Source organism: Typha latifolia, chromosome 9, assembly GCF_019914945.1.
Source record: "Typha latifolia isolate L0001 chromosome 9, TyphaL0001v2, whole genome shotgun sequence".
Taxonomy (NCBI): domain Eukaryota; kingdom Viridiplantae; phylum Streptophyta; class Magnoliopsida; order Poales; family Typhaceae; genus Typha; species Typha latifolia.
Genome location: NC_133094.1, coordinates 3,107,272 through 3,131,739, shown reverse-complemented (window position 1 = coordinate 3,131,739; position 24,468 = coordinate 3,107,272). Strand labels below are relative to the sequence as shown.

At 36.1% G+C, this 24,468-nt stretch overlaps 3 protein-coding genes across 4 annotated transcripts; all 3 read right to left on the bottom strand.

The window, feature by feature from the left end:
- Positions 1–491: 491 nt before the first annotated feature.
- Positions 492–7,263, bottom strand: LOC140795567 (indole-3-glycerol phosphate synthase, chloroplastic-like). The gene is made up of 10 exons (XM_073148231.1): positions 6,975–7,263; positions 5,828–6,061; positions 5,562–5,738; positions 4,821–4,895; positions 4,666–4,710; positions 4,374–4,538; positions 3,429–3,507; positions 2,317–2,399; positions 1,629–1,697; positions 492–778 (listed from the first exon to the last, which is right to left on the bottom strand). The coding sequence occupies exons 1-10, from the start codon at positions 7,143–7,145 to the stop codon at positions 695–697; spliced, it is 1,182 nt and encodes a 393-aa protein (XP_073004332.1). The 5' UTR covers positions 7,146–7,263; the 3' UTR covers positions 492–694.
- Positions 7,264–8,909: 1,646 nt separating this feature from the next.
- LOC140795674 (long chain acyl-CoA synthetase 8-like) lies at positions 8,910–15,137 on the bottom strand. The gene is made up of 12 exons (XM_073148378.1): positions 15,021–15,137; positions 13,332–13,911; positions 13,161–13,241; positions 12,433–12,702; positions 12,051–12,182; positions 11,792–11,965; positions 11,438–11,666; positions 11,155–11,273; positions 10,057–10,188; positions 9,848–9,982; positions 9,544–9,750; positions 8,910–9,274 (listed from the first exon to the last, which is right to left on the bottom strand). The coding sequence occupies exons 2-12, from the start codon at positions 13,872–13,874 to the stop codon at positions 9,110–9,112; spliced, it is 2,187 nt and encodes a 728-aa protein (XP_073004479.1). The 5' UTR covers positions 13,875–13,911; positions 15,021–15,137; the 3' UTR covers positions 8,910–9,109.
- Positions 15,138–17,725: 2,588 nt separating this feature from the next.
- On the bottom strand, positions 17,726–24,181 carry LOC140795673 (phosphatidylinositol/phosphatidylcholine transfer protein SFH9-like). 2 transcript variants are annotated; one of them, XM_073148376.1, is made up of 11 exons: positions 23,886–24,181; positions 23,732–23,760; positions 21,771–21,854; positions 21,619–21,672; positions 21,057–21,134; positions 20,327–20,380; positions 19,474–19,533; positions 19,308–19,403; positions 18,951–19,052; positions 18,755–18,835; positions 17,726–18,432 (listed from the first exon to the last, which is right to left on the bottom strand). In XM_073148376.1, exons 1-11 carry the CDS (start codon positions 23,938–23,940, stop codon positions 18,118–18,120), a joined length of 1,008 nt encoding a protein of 335 aa, XP_073004477.1. In that variant the 5' UTR covers positions 23,941–24,181; the 3' UTR covers positions 17,726–18,117. The 2 variants fall into 2 exon arrangements, with proteins under 2 accessions (XP_073004477.1, XP_073004478.1); XM_073148377.1 differs by lacking the exons at positions 23,732–23,760; positions 23,886–24,181 and adding an exon at positions 22,494–22,635.
- Positions 24,182–24,468: the final 287 nt, after the last annotated feature.

Below are 24,468 nucleotides of genomic sequence, written 5' to 3'. Positions count from 1 at the left end.
AAAATAAAGGGAGTTATTCTTCTCCAACATTTTTTCTCCTTAGTTTAGGTAAAGGTATTTAAGATTTGGTGAGGTATTTTAGTTAAGGGTATTCTGAGCTGGATATAGTATTTTGGATAAATTTTTTTTATTAAAAAAAAGGTAATTTGGATTAGTAAAATATAGAAATTCTTTTTAAAATATTAAAAACACAAAAATGCACAAAAAAAAGGTAGGCCATTAAATATAAATTTTCTATCTTTTAAACCAAATAAATAAATAAGAGGGCAAATTTAAATGATGTACATGGTGAAATCGATGAAGTTCATTAGCGCTAATATTTTTCACCATAAATTGCTAAATTATCGAACTATGCCAAATCATTCTCAAATCCAACAGGGATAAATAAAACTTCTTATATTCCCATTAATGACTGACTAATGGATACAACTTAGCTAAGACTGTAATAAGGTCAAGTGCGTCTAAGTGCTTAAGTTCAAAGTAGATAAGAGTAAGTTAAACGGAGCTTCCATTTCTCATTTTGAGGAATAATTTCTTTGTTATGTTAACAGGATAGTATGCAACAGATCATACATAACACTTCACTAACTTATATGAGGCCTTTATTCCATGTTATGGCCTATGGGATCAAAAGCTAGATCCTTCTCTAGGTTACATGCAAGGTTGCCGATGGACTTTCGGACAGGCACTCCAGTCATACAGATATATCTCTACCAAATAGCTCTGATATTGCTTGGCCAGGATCATTCTGCTTGATAAGCGACTCCCCAACCAAAACCTGTAATCAGTAGTAAAAGAGTTTAATCTTCTCATCCAAGTATTTTAGATCGCAGGAGAATTTAACCAATACAAAGAAAAGATTAAAGAGTTTATTAACAAGATCTGGTTGCAATTAAGTAAAAGACTTTACTCACATTCTATATGAGAAAGCAAGAGAAAGATTCCTAACCGTGATAATAATCAAGCTGAACAATGAACAATTGCTTGTATAGTTACAGGTCTAGTTGCAATTGAGTAAATGAAATTTATCATGCCTGATCGTTTAGATTCACAACTTTAAACTAGGACGAGAACCTCTCTGTGCTACTGTTATGCAATACAGGAGCTAGATAAGTTAGAACTCAGTTTCCCCATTGATCCTAAGAAAACTTGCATAATCTTCTACTGCAGACCAATTAATCAGTGAAAAGAAACCCGAATTGCACATTGGCGGACAATCACGGTACATCAACTTTGACTTCCTATCTTAACGTGATCTCTCTTTAATCCTAATTATCTCTACAACAATTATGATATTGCAGCTAGAAACAAGTTTGTTTGACTTCAACGAGAACAAGGGCAGCGGCATGCTCTGTTTCAAGATGGACAGGTTCTTCCGCCTCTGATAACAAATAAACCAATGGGTCTTCCTCAAGTGAATGGCCGCCACTGATGAATGATGCTAACTAATTGCAAAACCTGAAGTACATGACATACTAAACAACTACATAACTTAAACCAGTTGATAGCTATTCAATTTCTTGATAATAGATTATCAGGTAATCGGCATAGATCATAAAACGAGAGCCACTTATATACTTATATTCCAAACTTCCACTACTTGTAATTTAGAGAAATTGTAGACTTACTGCTGTAACTCCAGCATCTTGCACATATGAAATGTCTTCAGGGGTAAATAACCCAGATTCCCCCACCACCTGAAATGCCAAGTATTTGAACTCAAGGCAACGAAAAAGGACATTGCATAAAAATAAAATAAATAATATATAAGATTATTAACTGAAATGTTGGACTTGAAAGAATCAACAGCTTCCATAATTCAAGAAAACTAATGGACAAAAAAGGTAGGAGGTGCGTCAGACTTGTAGGTAATTCTTGCTATGACCAGTTTATAATATAATGAAAATCTCTATAAAGAAATTATTATGAACATTCAAATTTGCAGCTTCATTACAATCCGGAAACATGTCATACCGCAACTAATTCAACTCTTCAATTAATTATGCCAAAACAGGTGGCATTTATTCTTCAATACCTAGAAAATATTCCCAGAAATCAATCTTACATATTATAAAAAACCTAAAGAAAATACTTAGTTTTTAAGTTAAGATGAGGCTTTACTTGAACGAATTACTTAAAGCCCTAGATATGATGTAGGGTATTCTAGTGACAGACAATGAGACAACCATGATTCAAGAAGTCCATATCATAAAGCTGCTTGAACTACAAGGATAGTTCCCTGAAAAATGTATTGGACTGAAATTAATATTTTAAAAAAATACTATATCAGGAATGGAGATGCAAAAGTCCACTTACAGTAATTCCTCGTTGACGGATAATCTCACCACGCTCTCCCTCCAAAAGCTTCTTCGTATTTGAAATATCTACTTCAAATGTCTCTGCAAATTAAAAGTACTTTTAGAAAATGCCCGATGTTGAAACAAAACAAGTAAACATATAGATAAATATGACATATGAAACAACAAAAAGTTCACAATTGAGAATTTGAAAAGCAGAAATAAAATCCCTCAAAAGGTTATCAAGAGAGCTTTCTTGCATACAACAATTGGTCCATTGACATCTGAAAATAATTATGGTGCTAACTACTACAGATTTATCATCTCCTAAGTGCTAACCATCCTTTTTCACAGTGGAAATTGCATCTAACACAAAAAAACCTGACCCCTTTGTAATCTTGTGCATGACTTCTGTTCTCAAATGCTTCTCCAGCATTATTTCAGGTGACTGATAACATGTTCTATTCTCAGATTTATTTTCGCTGTTTTTACAGTGCTTACTACATATCTTGTTGAACAGCCAAAAGATATTGGCCCAACAGTAAGAAATATCTAACTAGAGAGTTGAGAGCTGAGTCCCCAATTACTGTTATATTGACAACAATAGTAATTTTTTACCGTCGTAGTTAAACAAAGATTTCAGACAGTGAATCATGGATAATGTGCTGTTCAGCAAGGCTGCTATGCTGACCAGGAGATGTAGACATCAAAACATACTGTGATGATGTGTTGCATACTTACATGCCAACATGTTGATGACACTTCATATGGAAGTCAAGGCATACCAGCCACGTCAAGAGCCACTAAGAGATAACCCACATGCCTCAAGTAACTTCGTTTCAATCAGAACTTATGTATAGAAGACAGAAGAAAGACATTAAGAATACATTTAGGTTTCATAAAATCGATAATTTGGGTACTGTAAACTCTGAATAGGTTTCATAATAAAGGGTCAGTGCTTTAAGAAAATCATTTTTACAATTACTCAAGAACCATTAGGAATACTTAGGATTCTACTATAGGAACAATAGACAGCGATGCAGGAGAGAATTATTTAATAAGATTTTACTATCTGAGATAATACAAGATGATTGAAAAGGCCCCTGCAAAATTGCAGATAGAACAGCATACCGAGATCTCGATTATTGATGCCAATAAGTTGAATCCCATCTATTCCCAGTACACGATCCATTTCTCTTTCATCATGCACCTAAAATTTTTAAATCAGACTTCATAATACATAACTAAAGAGGGAAAAAATCTTAAAAGTTTTTTTAATGCTCTACCATGAAAGACTCAGAGTTCAATAGATCTGATGTACATGGAGAGAATGTAGGAGAATAACTAATTGTCATGTAGGGACTAAAAAGGAAGAAAATGTACAACTGTTGACATTCTAATTCTCACAAAAGTAGCCTAGTCTTCAATCGAACATCAATCTGCAGATAAGACGGACCAAGAAACCAAGATTTAAGTTTAGTATTTGCTTGAACGTATATTCTAAATGCAGAAAATATTTAGCTGAAATGCTTGCAGATATAGGAATTACAGCTAAAAAAATATTTGACATCCTTAAAGTATAATTCTCTAAAGTGCCAATGTAGATAACAAGCAGATGAAAAATCTAAATCCTATCAATGTTTGAAAAACTTTAAGGGACCATTTGGCTTCAGGTATTTAGAAAAACTGCATCCTCAGAAATATTTTTCCAAGAAATAAGTTGAGCTCAAATATTGCATCATGACATCCATTTCAATTATGTGGATGTCAAAACATATTCCCTCAACCATTCATGGGAAGATAATATAGAGGATATAAGACTTTTGTTTACATTGGTTTCTCAGCTAGTACTACAGATGTTGCATCTTGAAAGTTGAAACACATGAAATCAAACGGGCCCAACTTCTTCTAAAAAGCCCCAAAATTTCCCAACGTAATTCCACATCTCGAGAATATTAATTCTCCATTTTGGTTGTCCAAATTTTTTCTTATCATGCTTCATATATAGGAATGACTCTCAGAATCAACATAAGATGTAGGCAATATGATGCACAATTTGAAGAAAAAAAGTCTGACCTCAATAAGTGCTGCTAAACCAAGCTCCCTGCATATCTTAGTCATGTACTTGATGTCCAGATTAGGCAACACCCCAGCAATTAATAAAACAGCATCGGCACCTTTTGAACGCGCATAATAAATTTGCCAAGAATCAATGATGAACTCTTTGCAAAGAAGAGGGCACTGAAATTTCCCATTACACATTTTTAATTCCATTAAACGAGTTTGCAGAGGAAGAAGATTAAATGGAAGTAATTATCATCATTAAAAATTAATTCAGTTTTGTTGAATGAATTGTGCAGATACATACCTGTACCCCCGCTCTACGTACAGCCTCTAGATTTTCAAAGCTTCCCTATATGGTCAACAAATTAATGGAGGCCACCAAGCTAATGCTATTGAGGTGCACATTTTGGATGAGTAGATGCACATACTATTAATTAGCTATAATTCTATAAATCTCACCTGAAAGTGCTTCTCATCTGTCAAGATGCTTAAGCATGCGGCACCATTCCTCTCATAAGCACAAGCTATTTGAACCTGTCACAAACTTCATCAGTAGTAAAAGCCTACTTTTATAAATAATGAAAAAGTGGCAAACATGTGAATGTTGAACAGATCATTGTGCCTTAGCCAATAAGGTTTCGACAGTCATATTATTCTAAGAAGACAATGCAAGAATAAAAGAGGCACCAATTAACATTTAATCTTCGTCTAAGAAAAGTTCACCTGAAAATCTACTTGCAGTGATTAGCACATGGCATTTAGGAGTTGCCCTATATAGAGCTAAAGGTGGATACAAACTTAACACAACAGTTTTGGAGGAAATTCAGAACTTTCAGTTCTCTAGAGAATTGGCAGGAAACCAGCTTAATCAGTCATATGCCTAGTTTACCTCAGCATTAGCACTTCATCAACTCCATTAAGTACGTTACTCGTCAAACTTCATCTGCCAGTAGACTATATTAACGACTATGCTTTTGTTGCCCAAAGTATTATAAGCAAGCACATCAAGTTAAACAATATTAACTCACCAACTACTTTAAAAGCTTAAGCTATAAGAGAATTGTGATTTTATTATTTTATACTCTAACAAAAAGAAAAAAATTATTTCAAGAACTTGCACAAAATGTTGTTAAAATCAGTACTAATTAATCATTCCTTGGCTGTTGTTAATTAAAGGAACGGAAGGTATGTGGAACTCACTGGATCAAAGTTCTCCCTCAGAATGCCTCTGCTCGGGGAAGCCTTTTTCACCTCAGCTATCAATGCCGGAACACCATTTCGATGATAGGATGCCCTGAGAGCCCCAAGAAAATCTCTAACAGGAGGAGCATCTTCGATAGATTTATTCAACATGTCAAGTGATTTCACCTCTTTGAACTACACATCCAAAGATCACAACGTACCATTAATTTCTTCGTCAAGAAAAAAATGATTGAGCTAATTTACTAAAGAGAAATTTGCAGTGCCTGTGAAACTTCCACTTCCTTGTCCCATATGATTTTCTCTAGGATATTGCGGGGAGTGGCTTGCCCACTCTCCAAGCCCTCAGAAAAGTACTTAGTACGATAGCTTCTTCTGATTCTAATCCCTTGCTTTGCTGCTATGTCGTTTAGTGACTTTCCACTTTCCCAGTCTCTAACTTCAACAGAGTTAATGATGTCATAATTGAACGTAAGAGTGCAAGGATTACTAGGGGACTCCTGCAAGAACGAATATAACATGTATGTAGAGCAGAATCCTTCTTTGAACAAATTACAAAATTGATAATGGTGCAAACATGGTAAGAAACAGATAATATAAGAAATTAGTCCATCAATAAGTAAGCATATAAGAATAAACGTGCAAAATCTATTCATCACTTAGCATATAAGAAAGCAAAAAATGAGGGCCAAGATATAGAAAGCAGAACTAACACGCCAAATCTGTCCATCGATTTGTCACTTCAACACCTTCATTTCAACTTTCATCAACATCCAAAGATAAACTATGCCATTTCTCCAACGTTTCAACCAATAGAGTCAGGCTAGTATATTTCTTATAATCTTTTTCAACCGGAGACTGTCACATAGGAATATCTTGCAAAACGTTTTCAAAGATCTTAATTTTTACCATCCCTTGACAGCCCTTGAACGTAATCTCCAAACGACAAATACTTGAAAAGAATATATGTATTCCAAGTTTTCGTACATATACAATAAAAACTAATAAATTTGCAAGTAACATTTAACTTTGACATATAGAAAAATTTGCAAAGACTAAATAGTTGTCACAAAAATGGCAAACTACTTCTCCTGGACTTTTCTAAATCTACAGCCAGAAGTAGTGTCCTTGTAGATAGCGATACATAAATGAAACATCTTAATGCCCTTCCTTTTTCACAAACTTATATGACCCACTTAATCAAAAACCAACATTTATTGGAGAAAATTTACTCACGATCACAAACAACCCGAAGTAACAAACTAACTATTCACCTAGCTAATCCACCGACAGTTTAGCAAATTCTTCCACTAAAAAGCATAAGTTGCATAACTTCCTAGACAAATCCAAGACAAACAAACCTAAATAAAGAAAACTCAAATGGCAAAAATCTTGCTTCTTTATCTCACAGACCTCTTCACCTTGCCCGTAACGGAGAGGAGTCGATTTCCGCGAGCCACCCGTCACAATCCCCGCAAACTTCGCACTCCGGTGGAGATTTCCCCCGCGCTCACCTCGCACTTGCACGAATCTTGGTGCGGAAACCCTCACCTTTGTCGAAGACCCCACCAGGATCCCTTCCATGTCTTCTTCTCCCAAGAACGAGAATAGAAAACTTGGAGAGCAACACTGGTCGAAGAGGACGATCGCTATATAAAGGAAGACGCCGTAGGATCACTGCGGGTGACCAGATCAACTTTATTGGACAACCGAAGAGTCAAGGCATAGGCGGTGAGCCCACCGCGAGTGACCCAACCTCAAATTTTAGGTGGGACCCAGCCCTGCCGATGTTGGAGGTAATGGGTTGGCTTGTTATATAGTGGGGCTAGTCCCAGAAGATCATATGCCAAATATGGCTGATTTATTTGGAAGGTCGTCGGAATGTCTCCTTCACAAATTTGGAAAGCGGTTAATTAGATTTATAGTTGGGTTCTTGTTAGGGTCTTTATATAGATCATGAACTCTTAAAAGGAGTTTTTACCCATTTAATCTGGCAAAATATAATGCTTTAAGATAATTTTTAAATTATTTTAAGGTATTATAGTTATCGTCATATAACTATATAAGCACGAGAGTATTGGTTAATCGTTGACCGCTGAGTCGAGCTACCGATCTACGTAGTATAATATCTTAGAAAGGAGTTGTTTCCGGTGAATTAATAGTAAGTCGTTGATAAAGGGCATGACTTTGTAAATAGTTTTATTTGAGAGTGATTTATTATTTGACTAAGAAATTTAGTGCTTCCGCAAATAATTTGAAAGTTATAGTAGAGTTCTAATAATTTTTGCGGCGGATAGAGACAATAGATTAGTGAAAAAGGGAAATTTTCACCGTAGATTACCTCCAACACTCAACATAAGATTCTTAATTAGATCGACCGTCGTGCTAAATATTATCAACATATTTAGTTAATTTGCTAATTAGTTTTGAGCAGGCCACCTAAGGCCCCACTTAGAAAGGAGCCCCCTATTTTCTAAATACATCTAATTTACTATATATATTTATGTACTTTTATAAATAAGAAAAATTAAAAAGGGCCTTATATATTTTATAGATACATCTCTATATCGGTAATAAAGAAATTGAAGAAAAAAAAAGTAGTTTTAATGTGTATTATAATTTTTACAATTTAAAATTATTTATTTTAGGAAGAATTCTATTTAGAATGTTTACATAGGAGCCGAGCCCTATTTATTTTAGGAAGGATTCTTTTTATACATCCTGCAAAAGCCCACCGCCTCCCATAAATTGTATTCTTATCGTCTGGCATGTTATGGTTCAGAAACGCATGATACCTCTATCCATAGTGGTGTTCATATTTACATAGATGAAACATCCAGGTTGCACTTCCTCGTCAACTTTTGTCAGAAAAATAGTAGAGATGTGTCTATCTAGATCAAAGTATCTAGATACGTGAAGGATGATAATAATGATACTTTAAAGAGTTATATCAATAGGTTGAGTTCTCACTCGCTATCTGATCTGATACCCAAGATTTCCACATAGCAAGTTCCAATTGTTCAATAAATGTATGCTGCCAAATAGCAAGAATCCAAACAATCCAAGATAATTTTTGCCACTGGGTGAAAAAGTGAAATAGTATCTCAAGAAATAAAAATGAGACTGCATACATCTCGCCTCTCAGTACAACATGCATTAACTCTGCAGCAAAAATAATTCTGCAGATTAACTAGTCCTGCTGCATCCATTAAGGAACAAAATAATTCAATTGAAAATTCACCACATGAACTGGAAAAAAAGTTACAGAATGAATTCTGCTTCAGTTAATGCGGGCACTGTGAGCCACTTATTCAAGCAGAGAGTTGGTAGAAAAAGAAGAAAGACATCTAAGCATTTATCAGCTGCAGATATCAATATATAATTTGGTTTGAGATACATGGGGGCCGCCTTTTATTTATTTTAACCACAGATAAGTAGCAAAGTTCCAAATTGACAAAAGAAAAAGAAAAAAAGAAAGAGAAAAGAAAATCATTACTTAACATGGCACAACGGTGAGCCATCATGATACTATAGCAACAACTTGAGGTTTAGTGATATAACTTCTGGAGTTCATCTTTGAATCTGGTCTTCAACTGTTCCCTCTTCAACTTGAGAGCCGCGGTGACGAGTCCAGATTCAGGTGTCCACGGATCAGGCAGCAATGTTATCTTGGCTGGAACTTCAGACTTCTCGAGCTTAGCAGCTTTTGCTGCCTGCACAATGAACACAATTATGTAACTTAATGTTAGATGCAGGATGGATGTCCATGAATTACATATTTAAAACACTGTAATGTCACAGTAAAATTTGCACATGTCATGCCTATTAGTGCATGCTCTAGTTTCACTATCAACATTTTAATAGATTACAATTAATTACACATAATCCTCATGGAGCCATCTATTAAAAGCCGTAACATGATCACAAACAACAAGGAAAAAAGAAAAGAAGGAAAAGATAATTATTCTAGTTGCACTCTAACCTTTGAAAGAGATTGCTGAACTTCATGGATGACTTGATCATTCTGGCACAGCTCTTCAAAATTTTTGTATTCTATTCCGGCATCCTGAGCCCACTTTTCTAGGACCTGATGTGAAGGTACAACCAAGGCAACACAGTAATTATTAAAGGGATCAGCATAGACCATAATGTTATCCACATAATTGCTTGCGGCCAGAGCTGCCTCAACCTGAGAGAAAGAGGAAAGGGAATGTAAATTTTTTTTCATCTAAATATACAGCATAAAACATTATTTAGAAAAGGAAAAAAAGAAAAGCTTCAGGTACCTTTCCAAGAGATATATACTCTCCATGTTGAAGTTTCACAATATCCTTCTTTCTGTCAATGATTTCAACGCAGCCATCAGGATGAAATTGGCCAATATCACCCGTATAAAACCATCGCATTCCCCTATCATCCAGCTGAAGCACGTGGACAAATTTCAGTGCCATCGCGCTATATAATTAAGGAGAAACATCATAGTAATGAACCTTACTTTGTAAACCTCATTTGTTTTTGCCTCATTTTTGAAATAACCTTTTGTTACACTATATCCACCAACAACCACCTCTCCTCGAGGCATTGGAGAATCAAAGATTGTATAACCACCTTCCTCCCAAGAAATAAGCTATATAAAAAATACAAGAAGCATATTAGACATGTAAAGAGAATTATAGACAAATAAAGGAAACACTCACATGAACAAGTTCATGAACTAAAAACTTTAATTGAATCATGTAAAGATGTAACTGCATGGCAAAAGTGATTCCCTTCATGATTTCGAATGAGATGAGAGAACAGATAAACAGGACCATGGACAGATCATCTTATGATGAATAATAAACAATTTGTTCTACAAGATAATAGCCTACTTCTTTTAACAGTCTCCTCCTCACTAGTAGTCATGTCATCATCACAAGCAGAAGTACGTCCATCCTCATGTAAGCAGAATAGGTCCACCCAAAAACCAACAGCAGTTGATCAGGATTCACACAAGATATCTAGGTTAACAAGAGCAACATTGATAGAGTTAATCCATGTTCCTGGTCTTCTATATTGCTAGGAGCCTTATTTGGTAGAAGCTTTTATTTGGTTATGCATCTTATATTGCGTGGGTTTTGTGGTATAAGTCTTATTTGCTTAAGTGGCATTTGGAAATACTTAAAGCCTATTATTGGACAACCACCCATGGCCCATCTATTATATACATATATCTATTTCAGGGAATTGATATTTACAGAGGACTATCTTAGAGTAACCACAACAAGCCATTGATGGACATGGAAGACAGAAAAATTATGAAGAAATATAGCCCACATGATTGAAGACCAGTTCGAACTTTCATTATATTGATGGTCCTTAAAAAAGTATGTCCCAAACAGTACAATCTTTAAGATGCCTTTTTGACGAGTTATAAGAGTTGATTAATTGCAAGTGACATCAAAACATAACTAGATCCTAATAGTGCAAGATGATCAAAGTCAGTTAACTGAAACTTTTAATCTTCTTTGTGTGCAGAAAAGTATGACCTTCGAACACTTACATATAATCCAAAATTATGTGAAGAAAGAAAGAAAGAAAGAAAGAAAGGCACCTTAATGTAGCAGCAAGGCAGAGGTGGACCAACACGACCCACACTTGGGTCATCCCACTCAGAAAAGGCTGCCCCTGCGAATGTCTCAGTTAATCCATATCCTTGACCGACTGGAACACTGTAACAAGAAATATATTCAAGTATTAGAAGAAGAATGTCAAGAGAGTCCTGCATATTTTAGATGCAATAATACACCAAAAGCACTAGATAGATGAGCTATGTTAAGCTTATTAATTCAGAGAGCATACAAATAACTTAGAAATAACAATAAGAAAAACTTTCCCTAAGCATATATTGATGAATCTTTGTGTGTCACTAGATAGAGGAGCTCCACCACAAAGTACAAAACGTATACGTCCTCCAACCAAAGAACGAATTGGTTTGAAAGCAGAGATATCCCATAGAAATCTTTCTAGTCCCCAAGCCCCAAACCAACTTCCATCAATTGCTCTTAGTCTTCGTTTATATCCAAGATGGAAAAGCTTTTTAGATAGGCCACCCTTCTCCTCAATCTGAAATTAAGGAAATTTGCAAATTTTCAGAGATGATCCCTTTTCTTGAAATGTTTTCTGGATGCACAAAAAATAGGAAGAATTCAAATCACATGGTAATTAGTGTTCGGTAAAGAAACTTAAACCTTCTTCAGCACTGCATCTCTAATACGATCTAGAATTGCAGGAACTGCAATCAAGAGAGTAGGTTTTAATGCAGATGTGTCTCCTTTGGTCCCTTTCTTGATCTTATTTGATGTGTCAGTCATAGTCAAAGGCGAACTATAGCCTATTGCACAACCTGTAGATAACATAACAACCTAGGCCCAGAAAATAAGTCCTTGTTATGACTAATTTCCAACATATATTTATGTAATTGGAATGAAAAATTAAGCATATAATCACCTCAGCTGCTAGTTCAAAAACATGAGCTAAGGGTAGGTATGCCAGGTATATGTCACCGGTTCCTATCTTGGGAATGATAGTCATAACAGCTGCTGCTGTGGCCACAATATTTCCATGTGTAATCATGACTCCCTACATAAAAAAACCAAATTATTGAATTAGATCAAAATGATACTGATTCTATGTTTTTTACTATAAGAAAATTACCTTGAGTAAGTTTCTATATAAGCCCAGAAATTTTAATTAAAAATGGCATGTCTATCACTCTATTTGTCTGATCATATACCTTCCCAGCATAATAAATATCTTATGCATGCAGCTTCATATCACCATATTATTTTTGCAATGTATAAAATGATAATATCTTCAGAGAATAGCTCACTTTTGGGAGGCCAGTACTTCCACTTGTGTACATGATGACAGCAACATCAGTACTTGAAGGTAGTCTTGGAGGAACAGGGTTTTCTTTGCCAAGCCTCTCAAGTTCATTGAAGGACAGAACTGTCCAATGCTGCTCCATTTGATTCTTTACATCATCGTCAATTGCTTCATCTTCAAAATAGATAACATGGTTAATACTCTGTAATCTTGAGCTTATTGCAGGTAGCCTTTTTAGTTGCTTTGAATCACAAATGGCTGTTGACGCCTGTGTCTGAAAATGCATCACCAAAAGAAATATATGTTAGAGGAAATTGCAGCATAATTTACTAATTTCAATCATATAAAGGAAGTCGGAACAAGAGCATGAAGATATTTCACCATATTATATTCATTTGAGTGCAGATACATTCACATCAGAAGTCCAGACACCATACAAAAACTTGTAAAACCACCAAGTGATGGCAAGTAGCCTATTCCATATGAATGACTATGAATCCGCTATATTTATTGATGATGTATCTATTCTTTATTATCATTGCTCTTGATAATGTAGAAATACTCATCATTGTCATTGCTTTCAATCACTCAATTAAAATGTCAATGGGAACATTGAAGCAAAAGAAGGGCAAAAGGAGAATGTTCCTAATGAAAAAAAAGTAAATCAAGTTTTTCAAGAATATAATAATCAAAACATACCAGGCAAGAACTATATGAGCAATATATACTTACCTCATTAAGTGAGTGAACCAATGCATCCTCACCAAGAGATGCATAGATAGTTACAACTGTTATATTTTGACGGAAGCATCCCTGATATAAAATGAAAAGAGTTATCATTTTGTACTTTATGTTTGTTATTCTTCTAAAATGCATTATATGATATGAAGAAAATATAACCACCTGAGAGGCTATGAACCACTCTGCTCTTGTATCAGAGAAAATAGCAACGGGAGTATCTGTTTTGTGGCCCATTTTGATAAGACCAGAAGCAAAGTTACAAGCTCTTTCAAAGGCCATTCCATAAGTTTGCCATTCATATTCACCAAGGTGTAGCTTCTCAAATTTCCTCCCATCACCAGATTCTGTTACCTCTCTCGTGATTACCTTCCTTGTTCCAAGAAACTGTGCATGAGCATACTTTCTGCAAGATTGCTCAAAAAGAGCTACCATTGTTGTTGCCCCCTCCCATGGAACTTGAACTAAAGATGAGAATTTACTGTTTTGCATTGTAACACCTGGTTCACCACCTACATCAGCTGGTACTGCTCTTTTTCTGAACTTTTTGCTTACCTTCATTGAGGAAAATACTAAAGGCAGAATTATAGCAACCACAAGAGCAGCAACAATGCCATGTAAACTATATTCTTTCATGACTGCCAAGTAAATCCTAGAAAGTCTTCCTAAAAGGGGCATGTTTAAATGATCTCCACCAGTGTCTCCCATGCTTTGGCTATATATTTGTAATCAGCATCTTTTCCAACTATATGAAAGCAAATTGGATCAGTTAGTACAAATAGTAAAATGAAATGTTCTAGAAGAACAACAAAGGTGGGTCACGAAATATGAACTCATGATGCAATTAACCTTAGAGGAACAACCTCTTTGAATAACAGACAAGATCATAGAATAGATATGGCAGTATGGCACAGGTGGTCACCTTACTTATAGGAAATAAGAGAGCGCCTAATAGAGAAGAGAGGTCAAACTAACCTAAGTCCACCAGATAATGCAAGAATGTAATGTTCCTTTGCTTTTCAAGTGCTATTCATATACAGAGTTTATATTTATAAAGGACTGCATCAAGATTGAGAACTGGGATTCCAGCACTGTCTAAATTCTACAGTTAATAGCTTTCCTTTCATTGAATCTACAAGAAAATTAGTGATTGGAACACAAATGAACTTTACGCACAGTAATAGTAATTGAAATATGAAACATTAGCTTATCATTGTTGCCACTGATGAAAACATGCCTAGATTCCTAAATTTACTTAGCCTGTGAAGAGGAAAAAAGACTACCTTTAATTACTACATAAAACAACTTGCAATGTAACTACCAAGTTGCTAACTTGATAGGCATAGCATGACACTGCCTCACGCAACTTGGTATGAACTTTTTAGTTCCCTGTCTGATTTAAAATTACGGAACAAATCCAACAATTACTTTCAAATTTGCTTCTTTTTTTCCGCATTCGTATAAGGCTGCCGTTCTATTGAATGCTACCAACTGGGAATTTTTATTTTCTCCCACTTTTTGTCCGCAATTTAACTCTCAAATTAACTGGTGTTATTGATCCATTCCATTCATCACATAAACCAAGAATATATCAACAGAAACAAATTTCCACAAACAAACCCGAACATCTTGTCGTACAGAATGAAATTATAGGACTGTAACTCGAATTACAATAAAGAACATCTTCTCCAGCGTTTATCCTATATTCGTAAACTAAGAATAAATAAAATAAAAGAAGTAACAAGAAACTATGTCGGTCCATCGTATTCAGATTACTAAAAACTTTTTTTTTCCCTGCAACAGTTGGATCCAAAAAGATGATCGGAAGTAAGAGGTAGAAAGCATGAGAAGTACCAAAATGGAAATTTCCTCCTCTTTCTTCTTCCTCTTCTTCTCCTTCCTTCCTTCTTCCTCGCGTGCCTTCGAAGGTGGTAGAGAAACGGAGGAATAAAAAGTACACCGAGCATAAAGCGCAGCGAGTACTCATATTTAACCCTCGTCGCGTCAGAAAATTACAATAATAGCCCACAGATTCATAGAGATGATGGAGTTAAATGAACAATCCAACCAAAACTCCTTTGTTTTAATGAACAATTGAATGGATTTGGCTCATTTTAGATATTTTATAATTTATATCTTTGAGGATTTTATAATTTTTTTTATATTCGCCCGTGGTGACGGAGACAACGGCGACGATAGTGCAGATAGATAAAAAAAAGATAGTAAAAAAAAATAGTAATTATATTTTAGTAATTTGATCGATATTAATTAGTTAAAATAATATTAGAATATTAAATGAAAATTATAGTACTAATACTAAAAATAAGATGTAAATCAAAAAAGAAATAAAATAAAATATGTAATTTATAAAATCTCTTTATTTAATATATTTTTATTATATCTTATGTTATCAGCTAATCCACTCCGATAACACCGTGAGTAAGTATTTTTAAAGTTTGATCCTATAATATTTTAGACGCAAGAGGCAAGTTTTATAGTCAAATCTCAAAGAATAGTGAATATAATTCTACGTAATTTACATTTTCTACGTTAAAACTTATACAGGTAGATAAATCTCGACTTCAACTTATAATACATTTAGGGTTGATTTCTAAAATAAACCAATATATATATGGATCAAATTAAATACAACTTATTAAGGTCATTTTGGTTACAAAAATTTTCCGGGGTTTTTTTCTTCTATTTTTTTTTTAAAAAAAAACTTTTTTCTAGGCTCCTGGGTCAAGTGGAAATGAGAGAAGTGGGCCCCGCTAACAAGCAAACGAGGGACACGTGGGAGAGGAGCGGCCACTATTTCTTGCTCTCCCCAATACGACGAGTTCAAGATGCGGCACGGCGTTCCAGGGACGAATAATTAAAATACTTGTTAACTGGACACGTGGAAACGGCACGACCGTCCATTGAATGATAAATGGGCCTTGATGGGCTTATGGCTTTTGTAGTTGGGCTTTCTTTCTCTTTTGCATATAACCCCCTGCGATTTTAATTTAGCTTTACTGCAGAAAGTCTTTTCTTTTACATATCAAATGGCTTCAGAACTTGAAGTTTTTATGATCGGAACGATCGGTAAACAACAGTACGAGATCAAAAAGGAAATCTGGGACTGCCTAAAAACTTCTCCCAAGAGCAGGAGATGCTCTCCTTGGACGATGCAGTGATCATTACCGAAGGTTTGATGCAGACTGCCTCCACGGAGCGGCGACCGGCAATGCCGGAGGCGGACGTGGGTGCTGAAGGCAGTCGATGAGGCGGCGTATGAAGTTAGAGATTGAACCGAAGCGGTACATCAGGAAACCGAGCTGGCCAAGTACGCCGCCGGTGAACGTGACGATGGCGAGAGGCTCCATGATCGGAGAAAATTCACAGATATGGTATACGATTGTGGAGGGGGAAAGGATGGACTTATATGGTCGGCTTCGGTTTGTTATGGCGATGAATTCTAGCCGTAACAGTAGAAACTGAAGTAACTACTCCGGAGTTAAGGTAGGCAGAGGCCGGGATATAAATAGAGAGGTCAATATTGGATTTATAGGGGTAGTTTTTAAGGGTGTGGTCAGTTATTGAATTGAAGCTCTCTCTCTCTCTTTGACAACCCAACTACTGCGTATGCCCTCGACGTTACCTCGTCATGGACCCCTTTCCTCGCAAAATTGGCCGACGTGGGAGTTAATCCAACTAGCAAATGTTCGAGGTCGACCGGTTTGTCGGGCGACGTGCTTCAATCTTGGACCTCGTTCCGACCGCCGTCGATACCGGAGTAGACCCAACCATGGTGCTCATTGTTGTGCCGGTTTGACCGGCGCCGCATTCTTCTACAGTTGTTCATTTCAGAACCCAGCCGCCTCCACCTCTGCTTGGAGTCCAGCAATGCCAGGGGAAAGCCGAAAGCCTCTTTGTGGGCTGGGCTTGGGCCTGGTATTGGGCTAGGGGTCATCGTTCTAGCCCATATTATATTGCTAATCTTTTTTTTTGTTCATTTGATAGTAACATGATATTTTGCTGCAAATCTCGCCAAGGAAACTAGTGATTTTAAGTGGGGTTATCTTCTCTTATTACTGGTTATTGGTATATATGTTGTGCTAGGTTATGCGCTAGAATACATCATGTTTGGCTTAGTAGAGTTAGCTAAGATGATCGCACGTAATTAACTCAGCATGGCAGTGGATATTATTACATTCGTCATGATAGCTGTGCATCTCTATTAAGAATTTTTATAAAGTAATATATGATTATTGCATGATGATAATGTTTTTATTTTATAATTATTGATTGTCATATTGTTATCAGGTGTCGTTTGCATCTCGACAGTATCCAATGCCTCTCCAATCAGAATAAGGGGCAAGGGGAAATTATATTTTAGAGTGGATCCTAAAAAAGTAGGCATGGAGTGTTTCAAGTATTTCAAGAACTACTAACTATTTTGAACAATTTAATATGTTCCAGATGTAATTTGTTACTCTTTGCATGCATGTCTTTCAGAACTACACAAATACAAGTCCTGTCAAGGAATATAACTTCAAACAATTAACTGCAGAAGGTAGGAAAATATAACTTTATTTGCTTTAGATGTGAGAGTAGTTCCTAAGTACAAGATGTATTTCACTGTTTAGAAAACTAGATGCCTATGATAATTCTGGACTACAGCTGAGAGAGTACACGAACTACCAAAGGATTTCCATATTTACTGAGGTCACGGGATACATTAAATTTCCAGTTTCTCCTGGGCTATTTTGCTAGCCATCTTAGAGTTTCTCCTCTTCGAGCCTGCATCGAGTAAATGCAAGCACTTGCTACTATATCCCCAAACCTTTGGGGTTAAAACTTTGAATGAAAGATAGCTGATTGCTTTCACTGTGGTCACTTTGATGATGCATGAAGAAAGTAACATTCAGACAGTGCAGTTTCAGATATATTCTGATTCAGGGCATGTTCATGCACTGTCAATTTTAAGGCCGCTGATTGAGTGCGCAAGCCCATTTCGGTCCCCAATCTTGTGGAGCTCTGACTCTATCTTCTTGACGATCTTTGATTCCTCCAGATCCTGCTGAGGAACGTCTACATGGAAAGATCCTTGTTTCAGAAGTCCAAATTCCTGGTCGGATGCTTGCTGCTTAATGTAATTGTATAGCTGCTGGTGGAAAGGATGGTCCAAAGAGTAGCAGTCATCAGTTTCATCAGATGAATACCGAGATGATCCAGAGCCTTCTCTTTTGCAGAAATGAGGAAGGGATGCATAGTCCATAACCTACAAATGCCAACCAACAACCGAATTAGATAGGATGTGCATGGCGACAAGGAAAGAGAGATACACAGTAACAGAGGAATAAAGCAAATCAGCCTAGGGAGGACTTGACTATAAGACTGGTCAACAGTAGTGAAGTGATATGAACGAGGTCTTTATAACTTGAATGTTGCTTCAGTCCGAGGTAATTTTCTGGCTTTCCGATTATTTTGGAAGAAACTAACTCCCATTTTGCTGGCTTCCTCTCAGGTTATTACAGTTTGCACACAAGATTAAAAATGCACTCATTTCTTCAACTGAGAAATATGAAGAAAATTTCTTTTACCTTCAGCAACTCATCTCTGCCACAGCCTTGCAAGACTTGCACCTTCCTTCTAGTCCTTTCTTGCAAAAGAGGCTTCACAACCTGGTAAACCAGTATCATAGAAGACAATAAAGGAGTATATTAATTCATGACTTCACGGAAGAGAAGGAAAAGAGTCTAATAATAAGTAAAGCTTTTTGAATGCATGTCTGCTAACCTTCCAACATGCCGAAAATATGTATGGAACATTTACTATGTAATATGTCTGTGTTTTCTCTGGATAGTTCAAGTCATCAACTGTAGCTATCGCGGTCAATAACTGCGAAACATTGCCACAATATATAAGGAAGGGCATTCTTACCTTGTGAAAACATGAGCAAGTGCCACATATTACATGCAGCATAATTATAACGACTAATTGACTGGTAGCTTTAATTTAAGAGCTTTGAAGACTGCTGCATAGATGCATTGACACAATATATGAACAGAAGTACTGGGGACTGAAAAGAAAGAAAATTTGCAGTAATGTAACAATTTTTTAGGAAAAGAATTATTTATTGCAATACTGAAGTACCTTTAGCTGGCTCAATGCTGAAAGCTTTAGACCAGTCATATCAAAAACTTTCAAGCAGGTACCAATGTGCCGCCCAAACTTTTCAGTCGCAGCAGGCTAGAGAAGATCAAGAATTAAAGAAGGTCTAACTGACTAAAGCATTTAACTCTAGAGAAAAACTGCTTACCAAAACTACACGATCTCGGTACTCGTTAATCTGAATGTGTGATTGTACATAGTAGTGGACCTAAAAGAAAGTAAATGCACAGTAACTTCAACTGGACAGAAATATCATGATAACTCTTGAAATAGATAGCACATTGTAGATAATATATTTTCATATATCAAACAGGTCAAACTTCTTGCCAGCAGCAGAATAGGAAAGTTCAACCGCGTAAAGTTTGTTGTATAAATGACATGGTAATTCCAATTTTTTAGGTCAATTTCCATGATTATAGCTTGAGTTAAACTATTATGATGCCCATTTTGAGGAATTCTCAAGTCCCTTTAAAGTTTAAAGCAATATGAGTTTTTCATGTCTGGAGAAATTGGCTAGTTACAAACAACAATTAATGAGTTCAAACAAAAAGAAATATTAGAATACCAGCTACAAGTGGAAAAAAAGGATTTGTCTACTTTTTTACACATTAAAATAGTCAAGAAGAAGAAACCTCTTTAGAGGGATTAAAAATAATGCAGCCAAATCTCCACAGTTCTTAATGACCTCCATGAGATCTCTCTCAGATACTTTAATGTATCATATTTCAAGGAATATGAGCTGCTGAACCTGGTTGGTGCCAGCAGCTCATCAACACAAGACAAGACACAACCTGGCACGCCGAGTGCAACAAGAGGGATAGGAGGAAGTGGAAGTAGTCGTATGGAAGGAGGCAGAGTGTGGGATGGAGGGGGTGGGGTAGGGTGGATACAAAACTATAATTTTCATATTCAACAATTTGCTTAGACATCTAAAGCATAAATTCCCATATCTCCACTCAATATTTGGCACACCAAACAAACAAACGTTATTAAACACTCACAGATGCTTTGTCAAACGTGCTGAGTCCAACACCAATTGCAAAGACAGGAAGTCCCTGTGAGATAAGCCAAGAAAGAAGTATCATAAGAAGGCTGAAAAAGATATTTATCTAGCTCTCTTAAATATTTTCTAGTGATCAGGGACAGATTAATCGTATCGACTTAAATTTATAGCATGGATGCATACTTCACTATCAAACAATCCTATGTTGACCCAGAGTGGGAGTTCCAAGCTGACAAGAGTCAGCACAGTATACAACCAGTGAGCTTTAGTTAGCTGTTACCATCTCTATAGTAGCACAAAACAAGTCAATGACATGAGACATGCTATTGGTACATTGTAGCACAGCAAACATTATCCATGTTATATGATACCCATTAGGGCATTATCTATAATGTAAACAAGTTAATCGAGTAAAAGAACATATTCAGTTTGAGGCATGATTTTTTTATCAGATCTCATTCCACTTTGATTCTCTCTGTACGCTTCAGTAATTGTGCAGCAATACTTTTCTATATATTAACATGCAGCAAGACATATTAATCAACATATATTTGCACATTACATGTCAAAGAAATTTGATGCATGGACAGCTAGTAGCATCAATAACCATACAAAAAGAACGTTTAAACAAGACAAAGAAACAAGAAAAAAAATATGAGTTAAAGTTTACGTACAAAATGAGTTGGAAGGACAAAATATATTTTAATCAAAGCTGAAGATAAGCATACCTCCTTTGAGTATCCTGTCATTCCAATAAGTTGTGTGTCACGTACTGCTCTATATATATCAATTGGAATTATAGGCTTCTGCATTGAGGAAGCAGATTCCATTAAAAACAGAATATTTGAATTGAGTGACATGCATTTCAAGGGATAATTATATGAGAAGTAAACTGATAACAGAGAGGTAATTTCTGGATGTTGTGAATATATATAGCATAGTTTCTTGCTAATTGACATTCTCTGTATAGCCCATTTTAGTTGATTACTTTTTTAGCCTAATTGCAATGTGATTTCTTTAATAATGTGAAGAAAATTTATTTATTGACAGTGATAACCATTGGTCTACCCTGTAAATTTGACCAGCAAGATCAAATAAAAAAATAGAAATACTTAAAATTGCACTACTAGAAAGATGAAGATACTTTCTTTAACATTTGGAAATGAGAATCAATTCTATCTTTTGTGGCTACAGACTTTAGCATGAGAAAGTATGGATTAACAATTTAATACAATGGAATCTCATGGTCAAACCAAATGAGTTGACATTGTGGGAGGAAAAGAATCTCACAGCCAAAATATTGTCAATCTGATTCTGTATCCTCCAATTTAGACAATCTACTAGCTGCACCAAAGAAGTGAACATTATCGATAAGAAAGGTAACAGATATCTTTGTGCTTTAGAACGAGAATCCACAAAGAAGTGGAAAGCGGACACCTTACCATTTTATGAGCTTTAGGAACATTCCACTCTCTGGCCTTAAGAAAGCGCATCAAAGTTACTGTTGGATATCCCTGGTGCACATTCTGTAAATGAACGTAAGATAGTAAGGAGCAATATTTCCAATTTAAGCCATCAAGAAAGAGGTCCTTCTTGCAATCCAATTATCTAGAATTTCAGCCAGACAAGTGCAAGTATGACAATGGAACCTATAATTAACCAAGAAAATGCAAGAAGGGCGACCAACACAGCATGCAAGAGTAAATAAGAAGCCTGACAACAGAGAAAAATGACTAAGCTGTCAAGTACTGTTATCATATAAAAAGAAACAAACAGAGAAGAATCCAACATCACAAGCAGATGCCAGAAATCAGAGAAATAACTAACAGATTCTTTTTCCTTTATTTCGTTTAATAGACTTTTTTTCCCTTTTTGAGCATTCTAAAGAGCATAAAATGAGTATCAGTTCAATCGCCAAAGATCCCTGTGTTGCCCCCAAAAGGTATTTCAAATGGTTAGGCCTCTAAGAGTAATGAATTAATGCTTCACAATATAAATGGAACATCTGAAGGTCAGCCAACATGATACCAATGCATCAAGTAATAGTATAGTATCATGAGTCATGATTATACGGTAATTAGCTTTACAATGTAGGCTTATTCAGTCATTTAACAACTTGTGATGGCTTCAGGAAATAGAAGGTAAGGTATTATAATAGTACATGCCTTTTGGGCTGCAAACATGATTATTTTTGGTTCTCCTCTGAGTAAACCACAGGTCAGTTGAGCTTGATTTAGAAGCTGATAGAGCTTTTGATTATCAGTTAACTACATGATGAGCTTGATTGAGATTTTATCGAGCCACGCCAAGCTTTAAATAAAGTTTGCAAAAAGAGCCTGTCCAGGATTGGTGCTTTATAAGAAATTTTAAGCAAACAAATATAATAGAACTAGATATTAGGGAGTCAATTCTCTGGTGAACTCATCTTGATAGATAGAGAAACAAACAAAATTTATATTCGATTTCCTGCATGATCGACACTGTCAATTAAGTGCTCTGGTTAGTGAAAATATCCAAGCAAACAATATCGACAACATTGTGCAATTATATGCAACTCTATAACTGGACTGAAGACTGAAATGAAACCATTATTAGCTCATCTTTGCCTCTCATCTATAGGTTGATACAAAGGAAGAAAATTTAAGAGAGGCATGAGAGATTGATGAATATTGAGCACTACGTATTGTTTTTGAAGATGAAGGATAGAAACACAACTCCATTGGAATACTGACTGAAAAGAAAGTCGTGCAAAAAAAAGGAAAGGAAAACTATTTGGACTGCAGAAGTAAGAGACTCCAAAGACCAGTATACCCTACACCAATCCGACAGGCAATGTTATAAGTATGTCAGAAACTAATTTTGACGAATAAAAAACTAAAGTTTAACCCAAACAATGAAGCCCATAAAATCTAACCCAATTATTAAAAAATATAATAGCATTCTATAGTGGAGATCTAGCCCGATAAAACACTTACTTATCCTCAATAATATGAAAAGTTAAAATATCTTCACAAATCTGCGATGAATACTCAAGAATAACGTAATACACCAACGATATCTATCACACTCAACTATGATGTTGACAGAAAACATAAAAGCAGCCGCAATTGCTCAATTTCCATAAGAAACCCGAATAATGGCAACATTTCTTCCACCTCTGGCAACTAAGTATCACGATGCAGTAGATATATTCTACACTACAAAACACAAACAACAAACTTGCAATAACACTTAAAAGAACAAAATTGAACTATGAGATCCAAATAAAGCCCCTACACCTACTTCAACACACCAACCATATCAAAATCCAAACTTTAACCAACAAAGGAAAAGCTCAAATTGATCAAAGCAACGAAATCAAAGCTACAATTTCCCAGATCTACAACGTAACAAAAGACCACACCTGAAATGTTCTCCTCAGCGGCTCCTCCACTGCAATAATCCAACAAGCAAAAGACCCATCACCAAAACATCCAACGAAATCGAACCCCAAGAAAAACCCAAGTGCTAGAATCCAAACAAAAGCTCAAAACCGGTCGTGGGCAGAAATCACGCACCTTGGTCCATGAGTGCAGAAAGCTGCTTGATCGCGTCCTGGGAGGCCATCCCCATTCTACCTGGGCCCAATCCGGAGAAGCAGCTGGATCCAAATCTAGGGTTAGCACCCAAATTTCGTCCCTGTTACGGCTTTCCAATGGATTTAACGAGCCAGGGGTCAAGAAAGGAGGCTGCTTCTCCTTCCCTGTCTCGAGCTTTCCTTCTCTGTATTTTTTCCAAGCATACTAATAACAGGAGAAGGACTCATGAGACAATAGTGATAAGTTTAGTGCTAAATCACAAATAAACGTTTCCTTTTTAGTGCCAAAAGCAAACGTGGCGCAATATTGGTGGATACTTCTACAGTCCGGTGTTCGGAGAAGGATACGGGATGCGGCCATCTATTGGGGGAGGGCGAGGATTGTCTTTCCACTATTTGACTCGTGGGTGGGGTCAAGTCTGGAGGCTGGAAACAACAAGGTGTGATTTGAAAACATATTTAATAAATTGCTTCTTTTTATTTTGGTCCAGAACTAAGTGTGGATTTATGAATAGGTCCTTAAGGTTGGATCATTCTCACAAATCTCTCGCTTGTAGGAATAT

Excerpts from the sequence above, each read along its gene's own strand:
- LOC140795674 (XM_073148378.1), bottom strand. The coding sequence starts at position 13,874 with ATGGGAGACACTGGTGGAGATCATTTAAACATGCCCCTTTTAGGAAGA. Across the intron at positions 12,183-12,432 it reads GAAGTACTGGCCTCCCAAAA|GGAGTCATGATTACACATGG; the intron begins GTGAGCTATTCT and ends TTTTTTATGTAG. Across the intron at positions 9,275-9,543 it reads TTCAGCAATCTCTTTCAAAG|GCAGCAAAAGCTGCTAAGCT; the intron begins GTTAGAGTGCAA and ends TTCATTGTGCAG.
- LOC140795567 (XM_073148231.1), bottom strand. The coding sequence starts at position 7,145 with ATGGAAGGGATCCTGGTGGGGTCTTCGACAAAGGTGAGGGTTTCCGCA. Across the intron at positions 5,739-5,827 it reads AGGAAGTGGAAGTTTCACAG|TTCAAAGAGGTGAAATCACT; the intron begins GCACTGCAAATT and ends TTGGATGTGTAG. Across the intron at positions 4,896-5,561 it reads TGAGGGAGAACTTTGATCCA|GTTCAAATAGCTTGTGCTTA; the intron begins GTGAGTTCCACA and ends AGTTTGTGACAG.
- LOC140795673 (XM_073148376.1), bottom strand. The coding sequence starts at position 23,940 with ATGGGGATGGCCTCCCAGGACGCGATCAAGCAGCTTTCTGCACTCATG. Across the intron at positions 21,135-21,618 it reads AGATTGACAATATTTTGGCT|AAGCCTATAATTCCAATTGA; the intron begins GTGAGATTCTTT and ends TCCTCAATGCAG. Across the intron at positions 18,836-18,950 it reads TATTTTCGGCATGTTGGAAG|GTTGTGAAGCCTCTTTTGCA; the intron begins GTTAGCAGACAT and ends CTGGTTTACCAG.